Here is a 25,571-nt window from a genome sequence, read left to right as displayed (position 1 = left end):
AGGATCCATCTCTGGGGCCCAAGAGCTTAAATCAAGCCTGGGCAATGTAGTGAAACTCCATCTCAAAAGAACCTGATCAGGCATGGTGGCCCACACCTCTAAAGCCACGTAAAGTGGTTTATGCATCTGGAGTTTTTGTGGCAGGGAGACACAGGGAAACTTGAGGGCCTTCTCTCTTTGTGACAGGGAAAAATCCCAGTGCAGGAGGGCAGCCCCCAAACTGGCCTCTCTCCTCCTCCAGTGACTCACAGCTTCCTCTTTCCTCCAAAGGGCTGCCTGGAGGATTCCATGGGGATCTTTGAGCTTCTTAGGGGTCGCACAGGCCGCCAAAGGTGGAAGTGGGAGCTTCGGAACTTTCCTGGCCAACTCCCACACAAGCCCGTTATCACTTCTGCAGCAGCCTTCCTTCCTGTGTAGTCTGCACTCACTCAGGCTCTCTGCAGTTTGGGCATCCCCTATCGTGCCCACGTAGGCAGACACCCAGGACATTATCCACGTGTGTTCTGCAATGCACATGCACATGTTTTTTCCTAGAAGGATCACACACACAAAGAGAAGCATAAATAAACTGGGAGAAGAACAAATAGACTCATTTTTGTTCTTTGTTTTTTTTTAATTTATTTATTTATTAGAGAGAGAGGGAGAGAGAGAGAGAGAGAGAGAGACAGAGGTAAAGAGAATGGGCACTCTAGGAACTTCAGCCATGCAAATGAACTCCAGAAGCATGCGCTACCCTTGTGCTTACATGGCTCCTGGGGAATCAAACCTGGGTCCTTTGGTTTTGCAGACTAGCACCTTAACTGCTATGCCATTCCTCCAACCCTAGACTCATTTTTTTCACTGTCTCTGTGTTGTCTGGTTATTATTAGTTGGTTTTTCAAGGTAAGGTCTCTAGCTCAAGCTGACCTGGAATTCACAATGTCTGGTTATTTTAAATCTGGCAAATAGTTTACCTTTTATTAAAAAAAAAAATAAAATGTTACTCCATTGCATTAGCTCTGGATTTGGTGCTTGCCATAAAAATAACAAGAGTTGGGCTGGAGAGATGGCTTAGCGGTTAAGCGCTTGCCTGTGAAGCCTAAGGACCCCTGTTCGAGGCTCGGTTCCCCAGGTCCCACATTAGCCAGATGCACAAGGGGGTGCACGCGTCTGGAGTTCGTTTGCAGTGGCTGGAAGCCCTGGCGCACCCATTCTCTCTCTCTCCCTCTATCTGTCTTTCTGTCTGTCGCTCTCAAATAAATAAATAAAAAATGAACAAAAAAATAATAACAAGAGTTGCCAGGAGTGGTGGCACACACCTTTAATCCCAGCACTCGGGAGGCAGAGGTAGGAGGATTGCTGTGAGTTTGAGGCCGCCCTGAGACTACATAATGAATTCCAGGTCAGCTTGGGCTAGATTGAGACCCTACCTTGGAAAATAACAACAGTTGCAGTTGGAAGGGGCCTGTGAGATTATGTATACACATGAGGGTGGCCCAGGACCTGGGATCCTGATGTGCATACCACACAACACCGTACCCCACCCATGTGGAGCTCAGCCTAAGATTCTTATCAGTGTCCCCAAAGGTCCTAGGCCCTCTCTGGGAGACATATCTCCATGAGGATGACTTCTGCCACCAGCCTGTTTCATTGCTGGTTGGTGACAGTCAGCTCCCTGGGGCAAGCTAACCAGCTAGATGACTTGCTGAGTTGGTGAGTTCCAGGCACTGACAGCCCTTGTCCCAGGAGGATGTGGAGGGGTTCCTGAGGATGGCAACCAAGGCCGTCCTCCGGCCTGCACAATGTGTGAGCACACACACATAAATACACACATGCACACCACACACAAATATACTCACCCCAAAAAGGACTAAGTGACTAGAAGATAGCTTTTACTCCATACCTTTTTTGTTTCTTCAAAAATCACTACAGCCCAGGTTGTCCTCAAATTGGTAGCAATCCTCCTGCCTCATCCTCTCCCAGATGCTGGAATTACAGGCATGTGCCACCATACCCAGCTCCACATTAGCTTTTAATTAGTTCTGTGACCAGGACAAACGGCCAAGCTGGACCTGTTCCTCACCTGCCTGCACCGTGCTGGCCTCCACTCATGCCTGGCCTGTGGAGGGAGCAGTCTGCCACCCTCCTGCTTGAATCTGTCCTGCACCATGATTTCTGCTAGATGAGCCTCCCAGCCTCCCAGCCTGAGGGACCTTGGTTTCAGTTTCCCATGAGGAATGCAACCCTGGCCTACCCTTTCCAGGTTGTTCTTTCACAAACAAAATCCCAAATCCTAGCCGGGCGTGGTAGTGCATGCCTTTAATTCCAGCACTTTGGGAGGCAGAGAGGTAGGAGGATTGCCATGAGCTTGAGGCCACCCTGAAACTACATAGTAAATAGTGAATTCCAGAGCAGCCTGACAATAAGCCATGATAATTCCCTCCCCTCCCCCCACTTTCCCCTTCACACCTCCACTCTCTATCATATCCCCTCCCTCTCTCCGTTAGTCTCTCTTTTCATTTTGATGTCATTCTTTTTCTCCTATTATGAGAGTCTTGTGAAGGTATTGCTAAGCACTGTGAGGTCATGGATATCAAGGCCAATTTCTGTCTGAACAGTTGCATTGTAAGGAGTGGTACCCTTCCTTTGGCTCTTGCATTCTTTCTGCCTCCTCTTCTGCAATGGACCCTGAGCCTTGGAGGGTGCAATAGAGATGTTTCAGTGCTGAGAACTCCTCTGTCACTTCTTCTCAGCACTGTGTTGCCTTCTGGGTCATCTCAGTAGTCACTGCCGTCTGAAAAGAGAAGGTTCTTTAACCAGAAGCAGGAGTAGCATTAATATATGAATATGAATATCAAGTGTAGTGCGAGTCATGACCTCCTCTGCCATAGGCTTTTGAATAGGTTTTCAGTACCAAGCATATATTCCCTCCCATAGAGGGGGCCTCGCCTCCAGTTCAATTAGAGAGCAGCTGGTTTCTCCCAAGGCAGACATGCCACCTGTTCTGTCATTTGGCCTGTCTGGCCAAACTTGAGGGCTTCCAGTGTCTGCTGTTTTCACCACTGATGACTTCTGTCTGTCATAGGGCTGCATGCAATGCAGCTTTTTCCAGCTTTCAATTGTCTGGTCTATAGGGAGGAGGTTTTCAGCTCAGCACCAGATTAAGTTCTTAGTAAAATTTTGAGACCATTTTTTAAATAGTTTTTATTTATTTATTTATTTACTTGCAAGCAGAGAAAGGTAGAGAGAAGAGACAGAGAGAATTGGCATGCCAGGGCCCCTAGTCACTGCAAATGAACTCCAGACACAGACCACTTTGTTCATCTGGTTTACGTGAGTACTGGGAAATTGAGTCCAGGTCATCAGGCTTTTCAGACAAATGCCTTAAGTGCTGAGCCATCCCTCCAGCCCTTGAGATGATCTCTCTGTGTAACTCAACCTGACCTTGAGCTTCTGGTCCTCCTGCCTCTGCCCTGAGGACTGGCATTAGTCTCTGCCACCACGCTTAAGTGCTTGCTCTGTTTGGAGAGAGTCTAGGGCAGTCCTACTTCCTCAGGCACATCTTCTCTGCACCTCTTTCCAACAACTCTGGGATATTAGATGGGTGATGTTACTCTTCCACTAAAAGGTTGATTCTATTGGTTTCATGAGTTTAATCTTCACTGGTGTCACCAGATAATCCAGTTATTCAGGGGACGTTACAGCAGGAATCACATTGTGGCTCCATTGTATCTTTAGGATGAGCATGTGCTTGAGTGGCCTGATTGTATTCTGTTCTTGTTAATTTTTTTTTTCAAGGTACAGTCTCACTCTAACCCAGGCTGACCTAGAATTCACTCTGTAGTCTCAGGGTGGCCTCGAACTCACGGTGTTGCTCCGACCTCTGCCTCCCAAGTGCTGGGATTAAAAGTGTGCGCCACCACGCCTGGCGAGGAGGTATTTCAAAGGCACTATGTTCGGGGCTGGAGAGATGGCTCAGTGGTTAAAGGTGTTTACTTGCAAATCCTTGTATTTAACATCACTGTTCACTATTTGTCTCAGGGTGGCCTCCAACTCATGGCAATCCACCTACTTCTGCCTCCCAAATGCTGGGATTACAGGCATGTGCCACCATGCCTGGCCCATTCTGGCTTTCTCGGTTTGCGCTCCTCAGGCCTCTCACTGTAGTTTGCTGTCCATGGTGGCTGGCCTGCCTGACAACTTTTATTATTATTATTGTTGTTGTTGTTGTTTATTTTGAGAGAGTGACAGAAAGAGGCAGAGAGAGAAAGAATGGGTGCACCAGGGCCTTCAGCAGCTGAGGCTGGGGAGAGAGGCCAGCCCTGTCCACAGCTGCTCTTCACAAGTCTGAAGATAGTCCCATTATTATTATGTTGGGGGGAGGGTTCGAGGTAGGAGTCTTGCTCTGGCCCAGGCTGACCTGGAATTCACTATGTCATCTCAGGATGGACCTGAACTCACAGCGATTCTCCTACCTCTGCCTCCCGAGTGCTGGGATTAAAGGTGTGCACCACCATGCCTAGCTTCCCATTCTTATTTTTTAAATATTTTTTTTGGTTTTTCGAGGTAGGGTCTCACTCTGGCTCAGGCTGACCTGGAATTCACTATGTAGTCTCAGGGTGTTTTTTGGTTTTTTTTTTTAATTTATTTATTTATTTGAGAGTGACAGACATAGAGAGAAAGACAGATAGAGGGAGAGAGAGAATGGGCGCGCCAGGGCTTCCAGCCTCTGCAAATGAACTCCAGACGCATGCGCCCCCTTGTGCATCTGGCTAACGTGGGACCTGGGGAACCAAGCCTCGAACTGGGGTCCTTAGGCTTCACAGGCAAGCGCTTAACCGCTAAGCCATCTCTCCAGCCCTTTTTTTTTTTTTTTTTTTTTTTGAAACAGGGTCTCACTCTATAGCCTAGGCTGATCAAGCTGGCCTGGAACATGCAGTGATCCCCCTGCCTCACCCTCACAAGTGCTAGGATTGCAGGTCTGAGTCATGAAGCTTGGCTGCTTGTCCTACTTTGTTATGGTAGCCTAAGAATCTCATAGCTTTCCAGTTGTTTACCTTATGCCTGTACTACCTAGTGTAACTCAGCATTCATGATGAAAGTTTAGAGGATGTTTACCACATTAGAATCCATGCTAAGAGCTGGGTGTGGTGGCGCACGCCTTTAATCCCAGCATGTAGAAGGCAGAGGTAGGAGGATCACTGAGTTAGAGGCCACCCTGAGACAGCAGTGTGAGACCCTGCCTTGAAACAAACAAGCAAAACACTGTACGGATCTATTCTAAGAGATTTTACCATTACCTTTCAATCCTTCTTAACTTTGCTAGGTATCCTAGTGCCCATTTCCTTTTTGTTTTTTGTTGTTTTGTTTTTTCAAGTTAGGGTCTTGTTCTAGCCCAGGCTGACTTGGAATTCACTCTGTAGTTTCAGGGTGGCCTCAAACTCATGGCGATCCTCCTACCTCTGCCTTCCAAGTGCTGGGATTAAAGGTGTGTCACAACATGCCCAGCTCCTGGTGCCCTTTTCTAAAATGAATAGTTCTCTCTCTGTTGTGATTTGAATGTACGGTGTCCTCCATAGGCTCATGTTTGAAGCCTTGGTTCTCAGCTGGTGGTGCTGTCTGGGAAGGCTGTACAACCCTCAGTAGATAAGGCCTTGCTGGAGGAAGTGGGTCACTGGTGGGCGGGGGGGGGGGGGGTTTGAGGTCCTCCAGCCAGGCTCCACGTCCAGGCTGCCTGCCCTCTGCTTCCTGACCATGCTGCAGTGAGCAGCTCTGACCACCCCCCTGCCTTCCCCGCTCTGAAGCTCCCCTCCAAACTGGAAGCTCCATTCAACCCTTCTCCTTCCAGGCGTTGCTTCTGGTTGGGTATTTATTCATTCACAGCAACAAGAAGTAACTGATGTTTTCCTCGTGTTTCCACCCTCCCATTGTCAGGAGCTAGGCAGCAGGGAGCATATGTGGAGGATATATGAGAAGAGGAACCCTACCCCCCCTCATACGTATTACAAGACTGGATAGAGAAAAAAGGGCCAAGGATAAAATAGGGAGTGATTCACGCCACAGCATAGAAACCCTGGAAGCCGGCACACGGAGAGCAAACCCTGTGACTGGTGTGATCAATTGCTAACCACACTCCCTCTGCCCAGGCAGGTACAGAGAGGGACAGCGAGGGCTGAGAAATGGTTCAGAACACTTGCATCATGGAAAAAAGAAGGGGCACTGGGCCTAACCACACCATGAGTCTTTCGTGTGAACTTCCTGAGGCCAAGGTGAGCTCAGCCGGGACCGGGCTTTCCCAGAAGCTAGCCTCTGACCCCTCCCACCCAGGTGGAGTGTGTGGCCAAGCCTCTTGTCCCGGACTGGAAGCTCAGCCTGAGCCCTTGTGGCCGGCACCTGCCACTTCCGCAGCCTGGACTTAGGGGAGGGGGGCGTGCTAAGGAAGCAGGGCGCTTTATGCATGAAAAGGCTGTAGAGGCTCAGATGGGACATTGTGTTGCTTTGAAAACCCCCAGATTTTATTTTGCTAAGGCTTGCAGTTTCTTCCATGTCTGAACGGCACTTAAACTGTGTTTGTAATGGGACTTGATTATATCCAGCTGTCACTGTTCCCGTGCCACCCAGAAGGCAGCTGGCTATGTGCCACGCTGGGTCATTCGCATCAAACAGAATCCATGCTCTGTTTCCTGTTTGACTTCACCACAGTGTGTTCACGTATGAAATGACCAAGGGACAGGCTGAGCTCAGAGAAGGCACAGGAGAGGCAAACGGAGGGGGATTTCTGGGCTTACGGGCTGGCTGCTTCCTGAGCTGAGTTTAAAATCACAGTCCCAGCCGCACTTCCTGCACCAGCTTTTCCGGTTCACTGGTTCACCCCTTCGGCTACTGTGACTGGGTGGCTGGCAAGTGGGCGCCTTGGCTGAAGACTCCTCCCCCAGTCCCCGCCAACAGGAACTCTGATGACTGTGGCCACTTCTGACAGAAAACAGCACAATAATACACTTGGTGGTGGGGGGAGGGTATGAAAGTTGTTTCTAAGACTGTAAGAGCAAAAATCCACATAAGGTAAATTTTCTTTTCCTTTTTTTGGTTTTTCTCACTCTAGCTCAGGCTGACCTGGAACTCACTATGTAGTCTCAGGCTGGCCTCGAACTCACGGCAGTCCTCCTACTTCTGCTGGGATTAAAGGCACGCACCACCATGCCCGGGTCTGTGTGTGTGTCTTGTTGCTCACCTTTGTATTTCCTTGCGCTGGGTCTCTCCCTCAACCCACAGCTGCTGCCCATCAACAAGCCCCAGTGACTTCCAACCTGGGGTTGTGAACACATCCAGGTTTTTTTTTTTTTTGAGAGAGGATCTCACTCTAGCCCAGGCCAACCTGGAATTCACTGTGTAGTCTCAGGGTGGCCTAGAACTCACAGCAATCCTCCTACCTCTGTGTGTGCTGGTGTTAAAGGTGTGTGCTGCCACACCCCGCCCAGCTAAAAAGTATTTTTATTTATTTGAGCAAGAGAGAGAGAGAGAATGAATATACAGATGTACCAGGGCCTCTTGCCACTGCAAACAAAGTCCAGATGCATGCACCACTGTGTGCATCTGGCTTTATGAGGGTACTGGATAATCCAAGCCAGGCCATCAGCCTTTGCAAGTAAGTGCTTTCAACCACTGAGCCATCTCTTGAGCCCCACATCCAAATTATTATTATTGTATTTTTTTGAGGTAGGATCTCACTCTGGCCCAGGCTGACCTGGAATTCACTATGTAATCTCAGGGTGGCCTCGAGCTCATGGTGATCTTCCTACCTCTGCCTCCCCAGTGCTGGGATTAAAGGCGTGTGCCACCACACCTGGCTCACATTCAATTTTTTTTTTTAACCTGGATTCTGAAAGACTCAAAATCAATGCTCCCTGATTTGAGAGGCACTCATGGTTAAGCTGAAAGTGCACTTCAAAAAACATTTTTATTTATTTATAAGCATAGAGAAAGAAAAAGAGGGAGAGAGGGAGGGAGAGAATGGGCTCAACGGCCACCAGCCATTGCAAATGGAGTTCAGCTGCATGCGCCACCCGCTGAACCATCTCTCCAGCCCAAAAGTGCACTTTTTAAAAAGTTTATTTATTGATTTTTTGAGTCTGGGTCTTGCTCTAGTCTAGGCTGACCTGGACTCCACTATGTAGTCTTAGAGTGGTCTTAAATGCTCCACAATCCTCCTAACTCTACCTCCTGAGTGTTGGGATTAAAGGCATGCGCCACCTCGCCCAGCTAAAATATTTCTTAAATTATTTTTATTTTTTATTTATATTTATTTGACATAGAGAGAGAGAATGGGTGTGGAGGGCCTCCAGCCACTGCAAACAAACTCCAGATGCATGCACCCCCTTGTGCATCTGGCTAATGTGGGTCCTGGGGAATTGAGCCTGGGTCCTTTGGCTTTGCAGGTAAATGCCTTAATGGCTAAGCCATCCCTCCAAGCCTCTAAAAATATTTTTATTTATTTATTAGAGAGAGAGAAATAGTGAGCAAGTGAGAGAGAGAGAGAGAGAGAGAGAGAGAGAGAGAGAGAGAGGGAGAATGGACCTGTCAGGGCTTCCAGCCACTGCAAACATAGTCCAGACTCATGAACCATCTTGTGCATCTGGCTTACATGGGTCTTGGGGAATTGAACCTAGGTCCTTAGGCTTCACAGGCAAGTACCTTAACTGTTAAGTCATTTTTCCAGCCCTTAAAAACTTTTTTTTATTGGGCACATTCTCCTGTTTCTGTTGTCCACTGTATGTAGGTCAGGGGGTGATGTCCACCCTCTGCTCATGCCATCATTTTCCCCTGCCATCATGGAGCTTCCCCCCAAGCCTGTAAGCCAAAATAAACCCCCCCACACAAGTTGCTTTTGGTTGGGTGAATACTACCAGCAATGCGAACCTGCCTACAACAGTGAAGTGGTCCCGAGGAGTGGTGTCATTTGCTGCTAGACACCGGACTGTGTGGCATTGGCCCCTTTAGAGCTGATTTTCAAGAAAAATGTGGGAGGATTTGAAACCTTGGCCTAAGAGACACCTTACAGTGCTATAAGTACAGCTTGATGGACTATTCTGGTCAAACTCAGACCTGAATGCAGTAAGAACTATGGACTGTGAGGTTTGGCTTATGTGGGTGAAAGAGAGCTTAACTTGAACCGGGCTGGAGAAGTTTGTGTGAGAAGCTTGCTGTTGTCCTGAGAAGTCATGCAGGGTTGCTTTGCATAGAAACAGACTTGTGTGAGCAGAGGGATATGGCAGAGAAAAAAAAAAAAATCTTTGGGTGAACGACTGCCTGTTCAGTTGCAATTGAGTGATTACAACCTTTGAAATTGGGCCAGCTGACCTGCACTGGGGCAACAGAAAGAATGTAGACTCTCTTGAAGGGGGCTGAGTGCTCAAGGAGTGTCCTGTCCTTCAAAGTCTGCTTTATCCCCCCCCCCCAAGCCCCCGGATTAACAAATTGGCACCCTACCTGGTATTGTGGAGTATAAGAAATGCGGGAAATAGTCATTGAGTTTTCAACATGGTCTTGTGTTTTGGAAATGGCCATAGGCAGTGTGAAGCAGGTTTGCTGGATGCCTGCATGGAGACCCCAGGGAGCCATGAGGATAAACCGTGGATTGCAGTGGAGATGTCTTAACTACGAATTGGCTGCAAAGGAAAGCTGCCAGACCAGATGAAGTTTTCCAGGACTGTGAGTAGCCTAGCTGGAGGGATGGAGTTGAAATGCCAGAGACTTGTTGCTGGTTAGAATTATCAGACTTGGAGATTTGTCACTGGCTAGAGTTATTGGACTTAAAGTTACAGAGTTTGATGTTTGCCCTGGTTGTTTTAAATCTTGTATTAGTTGAGTATTTCTTTGCTATGTTCCTCACAAAAAAAGTCAACACGCCTGCCCGCGACTGTAAGAAACCACTTCAGTACCTGCACCCTGCCTACAAGATGGCAGTGCGCAACCATGTTTCTCATATACTTCATGGGTACCCAAACTGAAGGAGAGAAGCAGTGGAAGCAAGCATGCAATCAAGACCTGGTGTGAGAATGACAGCCCAGACTCACGATGTCACCAGTGCCTTCCATTTTCGAGAAAAGCACAGATGACATAATCAGGCCAAACTTGCGACGGTGATTCATGGAAGCCCATAGGTCTGGACTTCTGACCTTCCCTTCTTTCTCCATCCATTCATAATTGAAAACCTTACTCCCACTTAACCTCAGTCCTCACAAAGCTGCAGGAGCTAGTCCCAAGAACGCTTCGTACCTAAACACTGTCACAGATCACTCTGCCCGTAAGGAGCAAGCTCTGAGGGTCCCTCATCTCAGGCACCTGTCAGGTGTACCTCTTGTGCACCTCAAGTCACACCCCCAAATCACAAGGGCCTCTGGGGCTGGCACGGATGAGTACGGGGATGTATGAGCTGCCCGTCATCTGACTGGCAGGAGTTCAGCCTTTCAAGATGGATGTGAGGCTATGTGCAGGTAGGAGCAGAGGGGGCGGAGCTCCTGGACGGCACAGCAGGCCTGAGGCTGACTGGAGGGGACAGCTGTCAGAAGCACAGTCCAGCACTGCATTCAGGCTGGCCCCAAGCCTGATGGGCAGGATGTTCATAAAGTGCCAACTGGGATGAACTCCACCCCCTCCACCCAGTGCTCATTGGCTGACATGAATGGCGGACCAAGGGACAATGGTGGAAGAAGCTGGAGGTAAACACCCATCATAGGGGAATGATTCCTGCAGACTCTGACAGCTAATGATGCTAGTAAAATGTAGTGGATTGGGCTGGAGAGATGACTCAGCAGTTAAAGCCCTCGCGGGCAGAGCCTAAAGGCCCAGGTTCAATTCCCCAGGAACCACGTAAAGCCAGATGCAAAATGGTGCACGCATCTGGAGTTCATTTGCAGTGGCGGGAGGCTCTGGTGCGCCCATTCTGTCTCTCTACTATGTTTCTCTCTGCTTGCAAATAAAGAAGTAAAATAGTAAAAGAAGAAAAGACATGGAAGAGAGCAAAGAAAAGAAGGGACCAAGGCCCATCCCTGGGTGAGATTCACGCTGGGGCCCAGCTACGAGGGGAGTGCTTCAGCAGTCTGTAGTGCAGGTGGCAGAGGTTGGAGAACGATGTCCTTGCTTTTACCCACGTGACCCCTGCCCACACCCCACCGCAGCCACTGGCCTTATTGGGGCAACAGCCTGGGAAATTCCTCTCCTCACCATGCCGCCAACCTGTAGCTGGGGGAAAGTACCTGGACTCTGGGCCACAAAAAGATCAGAAGGGACTCTTGTCATTAACAGTATGATCACACCCCGTTCTGCATGTGAGGGACAACCTTGGAAGATCCACATCTGAGTCCTCGGCCTTCTTACCACCTGTGAGGAAATGTCACAGGTGAGCATAACCTCCTTCTCTGCAGAAACCCAGACACCGTCCAGAACAATAGCAAGCTACCCTGGCAGAACGGCACTGATTCTGAGATTTGTTGATACAGGATTCATTGAAAACCACTCAAAAAGTTCCTACTGAGCCATTTTAGAAGATTCTTTATTCTCAAATTCAAATAAATATAGTTATTGAGTATATTTAAATACATCTCTTTAAAAGGGGTCTCACTAGGTTGCCCAAGCTGGCCCTGAACTCCTGGACTCATGCACCCCTCCTCCAGGTGTGGCTGGCCACCTCAAAGTGTACCACAGACAACCACTCCCTTGCCTGGGGAAGCAGTCTGGGAGCTTGCTGGGACGCACCTTTTAAGTCAAAGCCAACGAAACAGACAGACACAGAACGAACGCATGATGAGGCATTGTTTTATTGCACCAGGAGCTTAGCAACAGCTGGGGTTCCCCAGCCCTGGATGAGGCAGTAGCGAGTGTGGGGACCCTAGTACACATAGGAACAGGCAGGTGAGAGAGGACAGGAACACTGGGGGAGGTGGGCTCTCTGCACGGAGGCTTGGATCGTCTCCACTGCCAAGGGCAGAGTTACAGTGGATTTCAACGGACCCAATGATAGCTAGTAGCCAAGCTTCAGTTATTTACACATGTACAAGTCACCCAGAACCTGGGTGATGTGCTGGGCCTTACTCTGCCCTGTTTGATGGTTTCTGAGGAAGGACAGGACTTGGGAAATGCTATCAGAGGTCAGCCAGGGCTCAGGACTGCCCAAAAGACAGCAGATGCATACTCCCCAAGGGAAAGTTTTACAGTGTTTAACCCGGCGAGGAAAGGAAGAGACCAATCTGGAGCAGAGAAGGGAGAGGAAGGCGATTCTGTGCTAGCAGACAATGAAAATTCCCAACTACAGAGCAGCATAGGAAGGAGTGAGACTCGGAGAGCAGTTCACACAGGAGTGCATGTCACCACCCCAGGCGGAAGAGGAAACCCCACACGAAGACCGCTGCCCCCTTCCCACGATGACCAGCCGCTCTGCCGACGCCAGCTCGCACGCGCACCCCGGTGACCCGGAGAAAGCTGCTCTTCTTCCACGGCATCCAACAGGGTCCTGTGCATGGCAGCAGGTTAGAAAACGACGTAATGAGGGCCAGTGGGCAGAGCCGAAGAGGCCGGCTGGGACCGCCCTTGGCCTCGGGAAGATGAGAAGACGCAGCCAGTGAGGGCGAGGCCAGAGCCTCCCACGAGGGTGCGCCTCTCCCTAGATTCCCACCTCCACCGAGGAGTCTAGAGTAGTATAGTCTGATCTACAGGCACAGCTCGAGCAAGATAAAAAAGGACTCTTCTCAAATCATACAATCATTTAGATTCCAAAGCACTCACAAAACTGAGCAAATAAAGCCAGTATTTGCATATCAGGGAAACATACTGCTACTGGAAGCCACAGGTCTGTCAAAAATAAATGCTTTATGTTAAGTAGTAAAATAATGGGAAATTCACCTCCAAAGACCACCACCTCAAGAGAATCCCATAGGACAAGCTCCGACAGTCCGCAGAGCAGAGCAGAGGCACCAGCGCACATCGCAAAGGCTCCCAGCCCCACCCCAAGTAGCTTCAGCTTCCCAGACAGCCCAGAGCTCTTTGGAGAGGATGCCCTGGAGGGGCAGCACTGCGGTCCAATGGGGCTCTTCCTCTCTGCAGCTGGCAGTAAGGCATACATAGGCCCACCAAGGAGACAGTGGGACAAGACATTGCCAGCTGAAGAGAGCAAGGCTGCATGTGTGCCATCCTGAGTTCAGGGCACTAGGAGACGCTGGCCCCATCCTGCTTCAGACCAGATGTAGACCCCAGTGTCCACAGGGCCTTTCCACATGTCCCGTGGTTGCTGCAGTTCTGCCTGACACCACAGGCCAGGGCTTCTCTTATGAGGCTCATGAACGCCACCAGAGGTCCTGAGCTGCAGAAGCCCCAAGGCTTCCACATTGGTTTGGTTGGTGGGCAGTGGTGCCAGGAGCTGCCTGCATGGCAAGCTCTGGTGAGCAGCTTGGACTAACGGGACAGCAGAGTCTGCACAAGGCTCTCAGATCCAGATGGACAGTTCCCAGGACATGATGTGACAATGCTGGGAGCTATGGCACAGGTACACTGGTCCTCCTGGGGAAAAGAAAAATGTTTACAATCTCACCGCATCCTTGGGTGGGTCCCTGACAAGAGCTGGCATATGGCACCTTGAGAGAGCTGGAAGATGCCAGACAGGTATACCACAGACTACACAAACACAAGTCACACCCACACTCCATGGACACAACACACATATTCATACAATACACCACACACTGACACATGTACACACGATGGACAGCTACTAAGAGATGCATACACAGCAGACACACCAGACTAGCACAATACAGACCAACACCCCTCCCCCCGCCACACACACTGGATACACGTACTAGACACACACACAGCAGACAGACACACTTCCCAAACTGACCTATGTCAGGAGCAGTGAACTCAGCGGCGATAGCTGAGACTAGCGACCTTAGCAGGATGAGTCACAGACCAAAAGTTCCGTCTACTCTGAAGCTTCTGGAAGGCATTGAAGTTTCTCCTCTTCTCCTTCTTGAACTTTTTAATCTTCTTTTCCTACATCAAGAGTCACAGCTTTCGTTTCCAGAGAGGACACCCCTGTGCTCCTCACTGCCTAAGCACATGCATCGCAGGTGCATTCATGCCGTGCACAGCACCATCTGCGGGGACCCCTGCCCCAGTCACCCCTACTCCACTGAAGGAGCAGAGGCAACAGAGACCCATGCCCGCTTAGCCCATGAAAAGCCTCCCAGCCAGGAGGGGCCCAGGAGCCTGGCACCTGCCTTGCCTCTACCACTCTGTACCGAGGCTGCACTGGAATCTGCTCTCCAAGCTCAAGCTGAGCCACGGCGGCCAACATGCCACGTCAAGCCCGCAGCCTCGGCCACACACCATACCTTCCCTCGATCAAACTCTTCATCCCAGTCGTCAATCACAGTCTGGGCTTGAGCCAGTTTGCTGTCTCTGATGGCATCCTGGCTGACTGCTGACGGCTCGCCATCCCAGGTCAAAACTGTACAACACACACAGTGTCAGCTGGGCCGTGGACTCCCAGCCATCCTGAGAACTTAATCAAGACTCACCGCCTAGTCCCATCTATTCCCGATTACTCACGGTCTCTGCATGCTGCCTTTGGAGGAAGCAGACATGCAAAGAGGGAGGGGGAGAACGAGTGACCCCACGAGTGCAGCCAAGTGTGAAAGGAGTCACTGCTCTCTAAGCCCACAGCACCTCCCTTCAGAGAAGATGGCTCTCACTCTGACTTCAAGTCTGACTTGTAAACCCTACAACCAGTGGGTCTTGTGCACCCTGCCCCCAACCTTCCCTGGATCTGCCCACATGCCCAGCAGGGAGGGAGAGGCCACAAGTGCATTCAACAAATGCTGGGGCTCCTCTCTGTGGTCTCTCCATGCTGCCTCATAACACTTGGGGAACCCCTCTTTCTACCTCCCAAATGAGCCAGGCCCTGGGAAGGTCAAGCCCTGATCCACAACTACCTTTTCTCCCATAAGCCTTATCAGAAGAGTACTGGAGCAACTCCTGGACCACACTGGATTCTCGTTCTTGGTTCCAGGGCACAAGAGGAGCTTGACCCAGCCCTGTAATCAAGAGTAGCACAGAAACGAGTGTGTGTGTTTAGAAGGCAACAATCCCATCGTGCCCCTTCCTCACAACAATACTGCGCAACTTGTTAGCAGCAAACGCTAACTTCCTGATGAGGCTATTTGTCCCAGTCAATGCCTAAGGAGATTACAGAAACAAAACATGGATGCAGTGCCCAGTCTCGGTCTGATGGAGAAACACCAGCTCTGAATGGTAATCTACCTTGCCAGCCAGAAAGGGGCACAGCAGTTTGGACCTTCAAGTGTGCCAAAGGCTCATGGTCTGGTGCCCTGACCCCCAGGTGTTGCTGGGAGGTGTTCGGGCCCTCCTCACAGGGGATGGGAGGACTGTAGCCATGCCCCTCTTCTTCCTGGCTCTAAGGTGAGCAGCTTTGCTCTACCATGTGCCCTAGCTTGATGTGCTGCCTTACCACAGGCCCAAAGTCATAAGCATGGCAACCTCAAGCCCTTCTTCCTTTCTCATAGCCCAGGATTCACCGTGTAGGACAGGCTAGCCTCAAGAATCAGTCCTTCTGCCTCAGCACCCCAAGCATTACAGGCATGTGCCACCACTGCAACTGACTATCTTAGGTATTCTGTTACAGTGCTGGATCACACCCAGCCACACCTCTTCTCTTTATAAGCTGACTATCGTAAGTACTTGTTACAGCGATGGCACAGCCTGCAATAAGGGACAGTGAAGGCCAATTCCAAGGTCACCATCAGGAGTCCTCACCTAGCCAATCTCCAGGAAGCTGGCCGTTGATGTTCAACTCAGGGATGATGGCAACGCCAGGCCCAGGGCTCCTCTGGCCTTGTGGGTACTCCTTTTCTTCTTCCTTCTCCTGTGAGTAGTGTTTCCTTTTTCTCCTTTTCTTTTTCCTTGGAGACTCTGCCCTGGGCTCGGGCTCGCAGTCTGCTGGGGAGCGGCTTCTAGGAGTCACAGAGGGGGCAGTCAGCTCTCCAGCACACTACAGGCACAGTGGTGCTCACTGGTGGCACCCCGGCCTTTCCATCAGCCTGGCCTAACTGTAGAATGTTCCAACTCAACATGATTGAGGGCTGCTTGTGGTGACGTCATTCCACACTGGGCTTACCGACGAGAAGAGGTTAGGGTGTGAGAGGCCACATGCTCAACACAATGCTAGAGACAAAGTGCCCTCATAATTTACCCGTGACAAGTCCCACACATGGTATGTTCACCTTGCTGCTACAAGCCACCTCCTCCAGCCTGGCCTGGCATCAGATCGTCTGGTTGTGGCTGCCCTCCCCCTCCCCACGTGTAATGATATCCACCAACACAGCAGGACACCTTCTACCCCATGGTGCACTGAGAAGTCCACATCAGCGTGGCACTTAGAGCTGGCACGGCCAGGGAGGCACCGATTTCTGTCTTGAGGGAGGGCCACAGCATGACTCAGCCCTGCCCTTACCTGTGCTCAGGTGGGTCCTGGGAAAGGGTGGCTTCTCCATTCAGTCTCTGTAGGCCCTTCCTCCTCCTCTTCTTCCGGCTGCTCACATGAGGGCTGCACAGAATGTGATCCACTGCATGGCCATTTACCTGTGGCCGAGTGTCCCCTTCCTCCTTCCTGCTCCTGGGACTCCAAGGAAGGTCTTGTGCCTGGCACAGCTGCAGGGTGGGCTTGGCCACATCCTCGGGACACTTCTTTTTCTTCCTCTTCCTCTTCCTTCGAGGCACTGTAGCTGCTTCCTGGAGGCACTGTGGGAGGTGTGTGTCTACATCCAGCCTCGGGGGCTCTCCCGGAAAGGTCTTTCTCCTCTTCTTAGAGGGGCTCTGTGCGGCCTCACTGGCCTCTGGTGGCTGGTGTAAAACGAACTTGATGTCCCCGTTGACCTGAGGCAGGGAAGTCCAGGCAGAGGAGCGTCTCTGTGGCTCTGATGTCCCTGGGGGCTGGGGACTACTACTGGACAGTGATGTGGAACAGGGGCTGACGGAAGGCTTCAGAAGGGTAGATGATCGGGGAGCAGGTGGCACAGCCCTATAGGAAGCATGTGGCAGAGAAGGTCATTCTACAAGACCCATGTGGGCACTTGCCCTACCTAACCTCATCCTATCCCATCCCCATCACCTAAGAAGTTTAAATGTGCCCTCCATAAACCTTAGGCACACATCAATTACATGTTCTTTACAGGCAACTAACAATAAAATTCAGTCTACTTAAGTTCAAAGTTAGTAAGAACTGTCTGTTTCTTGCCACCAAGCAATTCAATGGTTTTTTTCCCCCATTCTTCCTTTTTATACTACTGAGAACTGAACCTACACACTAGCAAGCACCGTATGCTGGATCACACCCAGCACAATGCATTGTTACCAGCTCTGATAGTTTTAGCCAGGTGTGACGGTGCACACAGGTAATCTGGCACTTGGAAGAGGAAGCAGGATAAGGTGTTCAAGGCTGGCCTCAGGTACATAGTGAGTTCAAGGCCAACCTCGGCTACATAAGCCTCTTGTTTCAAAAAACAAAACAAAATAAAAAATTTCACAAAACATTGGCGTAGGAAAGATGGCTCAATGGTTAAAAGTACTTCCAAGCCTGAGGAGCCTAAGGAGGCTGAGAGACCTCTCAAGTTCGATCCATAGGACCCACGTATACAGCTGGGCAAGACCACGTGACCACAACCGTCCGTAACCCCAGTCTTGTAGGGGAGCAGCCACCTAAGACTCAACAAGGCTCAGAAAACGGCAAGCTCTGGGATCGGTAAGAAACTCCAACTCAAACAAGAAGGGGCAGAATAGTGTTGGAGCAGGGTAACTAACAACCACCCCGCCCCAGCTGGCAGAGGCAGGTACATTCTGCTATAGGTGAGCACAGGGCACCATATGGGCACATACAACACAATGCCACACACAGTCAGAAAACTAAAACAAAACTTGAGTGCTTGCTTGGCATATACAAAACTCTGGCATTCTCTCTGTGTGGCGACAAATCACATGACTGTAATCTTGGCATAACGGTAGTAGAGGCAGGAGGATCAAGAGTTCAGCTGGATGTGGTGGTGCACGCCTTTAATTCCTGCACTCGGGAGGCAGAGGTAGGAGGATCGCTGTGAGTTCGAGGCCACCCTGAGATTACATAGTGAATTCCAGGTCAGCCTCGGCTACAGTGAGACCCTACCTCAAAAAAACAAAACAAACCAACCAACCAAAAAAAAAAAAAAAAAAAACCAAGAGTTCAAGGTTACCATGGGCTATGCAGTATGTTTGAGGTCTGGGCTACAAGAAAACCTGTCTTAGGAGGAAGAAGATGATTTAGCAATAAAGGCATTTGCCTGCAAAGCCAAAGGACCCTGGCTCGACTCCCCAGTACCCACATAAGCCAGATGCACAAGGAGGTGCATGCATTGTTTGCAGTGGCTGGAGTCCCTGGAGCACCCATTCTCTCTCTCTTTCAAATAAATAAGTAAAACATTTTATATATATGAAGAAACCCTGTTTCAAAAAGAAAAAAGAGAGAAGCTGGAGAGATGGCTTAGCGGTTAAGGTGCTTGCCTACAGAGCCAAAGGACCTAGGTTTGATTCCCCAGGACCCATGTAAGCCAGATACACAAGGTGGTGCATGCATCTGCAGTTTGTTTGCAGCGACTGAAGGCCTTGGTGTGCCCATTCTTCCTATATGCCTCCTCCTCTTTCTCAAATAAATAAATAAAAGAAACAAAAAACCCCTGTATCTTAAAAAAAAAAAAAAGAAAAAGAAGAGCCGGAGGGATGGTTCAGTGGTTAAGGCACTTGTCTGCACAGCCAAATGACGTGGGTTTGTGTCTCTAGTACCCACAAGGTAGTGCATGCATCTTGAATTCCTTGGCAGTGGCAAGAGGCCCTGGAGTACCCATTCTCTCTGTTGGTCTCTCTCTCCCTCTCTCTGCTTACAAATAAATATATAAAAATATATTTTAAAAGGGGTGGGGGGGGTGCGGCATGGTGGTGCACACCTTTAATCCCAGTACTCAGGAGGCTGAGGTAAGAGGATCACTGTTACTTTGAAACCAACCAGGGCTATATTGGGAGTTCCAGGTTAGCCTGGGCTAGAGTGAGGACCTGCCTCAAAACAAAACAAGAAACACTCCCCTCCAAAATAAAAGCAACACAAACTCTAATGCTTTTAAACATGCAAACCAAAGGTGTTATGAGGGGTCATTAAGTAATAAATGACCAGGAAAAAAGCTCTATCCAGATTTATCTTTCAGCTTTCTTGAGTCATGGGACCTTCCAAGAAAGCCAAGTGCAGTGTGGACCACGCACTGTCCATAGTGATGGTCCTCTGAATTTGGGGCTAGCAGGGGAACAGAGAGAAAAGGACACACCCTAAGGGGCTAGGTAAGGGACCAAAAGCCTCCCCGTGTGTGCACAGCTGTGACCTGCCTCTCGCCCAGGACAGGCGACACCCTTGCTCAGCCAGGCTTCTTGTCCGTACAGGACAACACTGCTGGCCTCAAAAGTGAACAGTGAAGTCAACAGGACTGTCACTGTAGTCACCAAACCAGAGCACACTCACTGCCTAGGCACGGGCATTGGTGTCACGGCTCTCTAGGTGCTTCCGAGGTTTAGAAAATGGCTACAGGAGCTGAGGGTTTAGCTCAGTGGCAGATCAGGCCCAGGTTCAGTCTTCATCCCCAGGAAAGGAGAAAACTAGATTAAAACAAGACAACAAAAACAGGCAGCCAGGTGTGGTGGTGCACGCCTTTAATCCCAGCACTTGGGAGGCAGAGGTAGGAGGATCGCTGTGAGTTCGAGGACAGCCTGAGACTACGTAGTGAATTCCAGGTAGGCCTGGGCTAGAGTGATACTTATCACAGAAAAAGGGGGGGGGGCAGAGAGATGGCTTAGTGGCTAAGACACTTGCCTGTGAAGTCTAAGGACCAGGTTCAACTCTCCAGATCCCACATTAGCCTGACACACAAAGGTAAGGCATGCGCACGATCGCACATGCCACTAGGTGGTGCAAGCACCTGGAATTCGACTGTAATGGCTGAGGCCCTGGTTCGCCAATTCTCTTTCTCAAAAAAAATCCCAAACAATAAAATAATAAAAAAAAAGAACCAATAGCAACCCTAGCCTCACTCCTTAAATGCTTCAATCCCTGCAGACCCAACATTTCAGGACATGACACACTGTTATGCTGGGGACAGGCAGCAGCGGAGTAGGTGTCATGAAGTGGTCCGTGCAGTGAGAAGGGAAGGGAGGTGCTGGGAGCATGGCAATGCCCCTGAGCTCTCCTCAGCTCTTCCTTGCCAAGCTGCCAAGGCTGTTGTGTCCTTTCAGCCACCAGACACCATTTATCAGAAACCTCCTCCACTTTCTGCTGCTCTCGCTGTGTGTCATGGGACCTCATGGGGTGGAAGAACCAGCCTCTGGGGAGGAGCTCAGAGAACAGTTCTGGTGGTGCTCACAGAGCAGAGACTTCCTGCTCTGGAGGCCAGTCCCCAAAGCCCTGCCGCATGCTCTGTAGGACGAGCCATGGCACTGCTGGCGGGAGACCATGCAACCACCACTGGCATGACCCTGGCACAAAATATGGCCCTCTGGCAGTTTTCTCAGGTCTCTGAGCTTATACAAAGCTCTTCCCCCCTGTGGAGGTTGCCCTGGGTCTGGCAAGAGGTTACAGGCCAGTACAGTACGTCCAGATCACACTGGATCACGCGCCTGTGGTAGGCAAGTGGAGACGACAGGATGGGGGACTAAAAAACCGCCTCTGAACAAGTTCTTTTACTAGAGTGGATGGGATGAGAAGACAAGAGGGGCTGGCTTCCTCAGAGCCCCAAAGCTCTTCACCAGCCAAGTACACGTGACCAAAGGAGGGAAGGAGTTGGCAGCCAGGGGCCGGGGCCGAGCTCACCTGGTTTTACTGACAGGCTGGGGAGAGGCGACGACGGAGTGAGTGGCTTTCATGGGGTAGGTGAGGTCGGAGAGTGATGAGGGGGGAGGTGAACGGAGGTCATTGCCGGTCGCCCTCCGCAGGGTGTTGGCCTGCAGTTATTGACATAAATAAAAACTTGGTGGTCTAAAAAAGGTTTCCGTGAGTGAAGAGGGAAAATAAGATTAAAAAAAAAAAAACAACAACAAAACACAAATAAATGAAAATAAAAATAAAGCAAAAGCCCAGAAAGAAGGATGAGGGGAAGAAGAAACAAAGGGGAGGGGAGGGAGGGATGGTAGAAGAAGAACCAGAAGAGTGTTGTTGGTTAGAAACAAAAAGGAAAAAGGAAGGAATTTCAACAAGTTTCTCAACACAATCTCCTCCACATTGCCGCCCCCAGGAGCTCCGAGCAGGAGAACCCACAGGCCAGGCCTGGGATGAACCCCCAGAACCCAGGCCTCCTCTCCTTCTTCCTGCCTCATCTACACAGGTTGTGTTAGGAGACTCCACCTTCAGGCAGCTGGGAGCTGCTCAGCCCAGACTCTATGACCCATGTGAGATACTCAGGAATAGGGGTTCCCTCAAAACTCCACTGACTTCACCCCAGCAGCCCTTTTGTAACTTGCAAATTGCTGGTAACACCAAAAGACTCTCTGCTCCTCTGAAAAAAGTAGCTAGAGTCCTGCGTGACTTCCCATACCCCACCACCCTCAGACCTCCTCAGCCCCAAGGCACTCTGGTGAGGAGCCCCGGATGTACCTTCTTGGCCGACAGGGCCAGTTTTTTAGCTGGTGGGGGAGACATGAGGCTTGTGGGCTCGGCAGTGGTGCTGCCCAGGGCGGGAGACTTCGGCTTTGCCACCTTAGAATCTGCTCCGCTCTGCAGTGCTTTGGAATGACCAGTGGTGGCGGGACAGTTTGTTCCCTGAGAACCACAGAAGCGGGTAGTGCCGTCCTCTGGGGCCTTGGCTGCATTGCTGCTGGCAGAATGTTCGGGGCTAGAGCTGCTGGAAGCATCTTTCTCGAGGTCCGTGCCATTGTCTTCCCCCTTGGGCCTGTGCCCGTTGACAGCGGCCTTGGCCAAGAGCTTTGGTGAGGTAGAGAGGACAGCGTCCCTGCTCTCCCAGGAGCCAGGCCGCGGGACCCCAAGAGCACTGGTCCCGGAGGAGCCCTGAGAAGTATGAGGGGCCGGGGGATGGGGCTGCAGGGGAACTGGCTTCTTCACTTTCTTCCCAGACTCATCCAGGAGGGCTGGCACGTGTGTGGGTGTTGGAGTGAGCCTGGGAGAGGGGGACCCCACGGGCGCCTTTGTAGGCACATATCCATTCTGCGACTTCAGGCCCAGCATGGAGCCAGTCCTGGACACAGGCACACCGACTTCTTCTGGCACCTGTGGCTTCCTCATGGGCATGGAGTCTTGTCGCTAGAGAGCAAGGCAGAAAGCAATGAGCCGGGGGACCCTGCCAGGCCAAAGCAGGTACGGCTTTTGAGAGCAGTCTGCACAGACACCCGGTAAAGACACAGCCAATTCTCTGGACAGCGTAGCTTCAAGGCGTGTGTACACATGGGCATGCATGCTTATAGCTACCTTCACTATGAAAGCACTACTGGAACCTACACGGTCATTTAAAGTGAAATGAAGCCAGCTGTGGTGGCTCATGTCCAAGTTCAAGGCCAGACTGGGCTACTTAGTGAGATCCTGTTTGTGACTTAAGGCACTCCCAGTATATTTGGAAAGTTGTCTTTGTAATTAAAATTTGTAGTAAATGAGAAGCCTTGCCTTTGTGGGTGTGTCTGCCGTGGGGCTCTGGGCACCCATGTCTGCCTCAGACGTCCAAGGGCACTCCTGCAGTAAGGCTTCCTGACGGCCAACTCTGCAGTCACACTACGTGTGTTAATTGCTACATCAATCCCAACGCTTTCACCTTCTGTTTTCTTGAAGGTTGGAAGGGAAATACGAGTTTATGTAAATGACTACAACCCTGCAGACTGGCCAGGCTGATGCCTGTGTGGGCTGCAGCTCGAGTGGGAAAGAAGGAGCTCAGAAAGTCATAAAAATGCTCTGCTGCCGGGCGTGGTGGCGTATGCCTTTAATCCCAGTACTCAGGAGGCAGAGGTAGGAGGATCACTGTGAGTTCAAGGCCACCCTGAATTTCAGGTCAGCCGGGGCTAGAGTGAGACCCTACCTCAAAAAATATAAATAAATAAATAAATAAATAAATAAATAAATGCTCAGCTGGGGAATGGAGATGGCTCAGCAGGCAGGTATGCTTCTTGCGCAAGTTTCAGGGCCTGAAGGGGCCTTGAAACTACCTGAGTTCAAATCTCCAGGGCCCACATAAAACAGCTGGGCGTAGCCACATTTGTCTGTAACCCCAGTCCCACAGGGGAGCAGAGACCAGGGAATGGATAAAGCCTCACAAGCTCTATAAACAGTACAGAGAAACTCCAGCTCAAAAACAAGACCAGGGCTGGGGAGATGGTTCAATGGTTAAAGGTACTTGCTTGGAAACCCTGATGACTTAGGTTTAATTCCCCAGTACCCATGTAAAGCCAGATGTACAAAATGGCACATGCATCTGGAGTTCATTTTCCGTGGCAGTAGGCTCTGGCACACCCATTCTCTCTCTCTCTTTGCATATACATAAGCATATAAAATATTAAAAAACAAAAACAAGAACAGGTGGAACAGAGACAAAGCAGAACACCCGAAATTCTGTTTCACCACAGGGAACCTGGCGTAGGCAGGCAGCTGGGGCACAAGGGCAGCTACACTCGCAGCCCCAGGCACACATGAGCAAAAAGTAAAATAATCAGCTGGCCTATAGTGAGAAAGCAGCTTGTTACCCTGCCAGTAAAATAAGTCAACTCAGCAGACAATCTCAAATGCCCACAAAGACAACTCAGGCATTTCCCAACTGTCTCCACGGTATGTACAGAACATGCACCTGTGTGTGCGTACAGGATCTGCATTTGTCCTAAACACTTAAGTACACCGTGGATGTCACGTCCTTTTGTCTTCAGGAACATCCATGCCTATCTCCAAAGACTCTTACAGAAGCACAAGAACCAACATTGGCAAACTGTTCCCACTCTGTTGGGCACAGAGGTGCTTCCCCAGGTGCCCGGTGTACAAGGCCTGCTGGCAAGCCTGTCTAGCACGGGTGTGCTGGCAGAAGCTGGGCCACAGAGTACCCATGCTCTCAGTTCCATCTTGATCTTCCCAACGGGAACTGAGGACCAACGTAGGAAACATACAGTGACAGCCTGAAAGCCCCTCCCACTGTGGCCGGACAAGGTTCCTGTCAGAGGTTCCCAGTGCACATGCCACCCTTTTATGCTTATCCAGTACCTTTGCAATTAGTGGGGAGGAAGTGACCCCATTGCCCACGGTCTTCTTGCTGTGATCTGGAATGACACAGGGGCGGCTGGGATGGGTGGAGACCGTCCTGGAGATGGGACCCTCAGGACTTTTCTTTGAACCCGGAATTCTGTCAGAGGAAGGAAAGGAGTCAGGGAATTCTCCCACTGAGAGCAGAACGGCAGGAAGCGTCAGAATAGCTTCAAGTGTAGACTTCACTTCTCTCAGGAGAGAGGCCAAGGGGCACTAGTGTTCTAAAGAGACTTCTCCGAACTCTTGCCCTACCCTTCAGCCAAGAGGCTGGGGCAGAGACTGGGACATGTGGGCATGTGAGAGAGCATAGAGCTTAGCATAGTCAGAGCCTTCTGGAACAGTCCTTGAGATAGCACTTAAGTAAGAGCTGTAAGCCAATCCCAGCAGGGCAGCACAAAGCAGCAAACCCACCTCACGGGCCACATCCTCCAGCCTCTAGGCCAATGGCTAGACCCAGGAAGCAGCCACCCAGAGGCCCTAGTGCTTCCCTACCCCAGGGAAGAACTGCTTCTCTAAAGGAAGGTACCAAGGCCACCTGCAACGTCTAACTGATCCAACAGTTAACCACCCCCTGCATTCATCCACCTACTAGGCAGGGCTGGCTGATAGGGTCCTTCCCAGGGGGCATGCTCGCGTGCTCGTTGTACATGCATGGGGGACACTATCTGTGCCAGTGTTGCCCTCGAGGATTCCCAGTAGCATGCACGTTCCTCTGGGGGAAGCGGAGGTACTCACCGCAGGTAGAAGAGGACGTAGGCCTGCTGGTTCAGAACAACCTTGACATTGCTGGAATGGACCAGGGAATCGTTCATCTGGTACCACTGTCCATTGCTGGCCTGCGCAGTCCAGGGGTTACAGGAATAACAACCAACAGACAGTCCACAATCAGTCCAGGGGTTACAGGAACAATGGTAGACAGACAGTCCACAATCAGTCCAGGGGTTACAGGGACAACAGACAGACAGTCCACAATCAGTCCGGGGTTATAGGAACAACGATCGACAGACAATCCACAATCAGTCTAGGGTTACAGGAACAACAAAAAGTCCACGCCCAGCTCCTTATTCTTGTTGAGACAGGGCCTTACTATATAACCCAGGCAATCCTCCTGCCTCAGGCCTCCCTAGCACTGGGATTACATGGGCACAAGTCTCCACACCCACCAGTGAACTGGCTTATTTGCAAGTCTTTTTTTTTTTTAATGGTTTTTCAAGGTAGGGTTTCACTCTAGCTC

At 50.5% G+C, this 25,571-nt stretch overlaps 1 protein-coding gene across 2 annotated transcripts in view; it reads right to left on the bottom strand.

Moving 5' to 3' along the window:
- Nucleotides 1–11,773: 11,773 nt before the first annotated feature.
- Usp36 (ubiquitin specific peptidase 36) overlaps nt 11,774–25,571 on the bottom strand; it is a 38,374-nt gene continuing 24,576 nt past the window's right edge. For both annotated transcript variants that reach the window (XM_045158553.1, XM_045158554.1), the window contains exons 12-21: nt 25,073–25,173; nt 24,296–24,434; nt 21,704–22,366; nt 20,924–21,054; nt 16,502–17,068; nt 15,805–16,001; nt 14,964–15,065; nt 14,364–14,479; nt 13,871–14,022; nt 11,774–13,530 (exon numbers count right to left, since the gene is read on the bottom strand). In XM_045158553.1, coding sequence (XP_045014488.1) covers nt 13,891–14,022; nt 14,364–14,479; nt 14,964–15,065; nt 15,805–16,001; nt 16,502–17,068; nt 20,924–21,054; nt 21,704–22,366; nt 24,296–24,434; nt 25,073–25,173 — 2,148 coding nt within the window. In that variant the 3' untranslated portion in view covers nt 11,774–13,530; nt 13,871–13,890. The remainder of the gene's footprint in view (nt 13,531–13,870; nt 14,023–14,363; nt 14,480–14,963; nt 15,066–15,804; nt 16,002–16,501; nt 17,069–20,923; nt 21,055–21,703; nt 22,367–24,295; nt 24,435–25,072; nt 25,174–25,571) is intronic.

This window comes from Jaculus jaculus, chromosome 9 (genome assembly GCF_020740685.1).
Source record: "Jaculus jaculus isolate mJacJac1 chromosome 9, mJacJac1.mat.Y.cur, whole genome shotgun sequence".
Lineage (NCBI taxonomy): Eukaryota > Metazoa > Chordata > Mammalia > Rodentia > Dipodidae > Jaculus > Jaculus jaculus.
The sequence above is the reverse complement of the archived record's forward strand: the minus strand, read 5'-3'. Positions and strand labels throughout refer to the sequence as shown.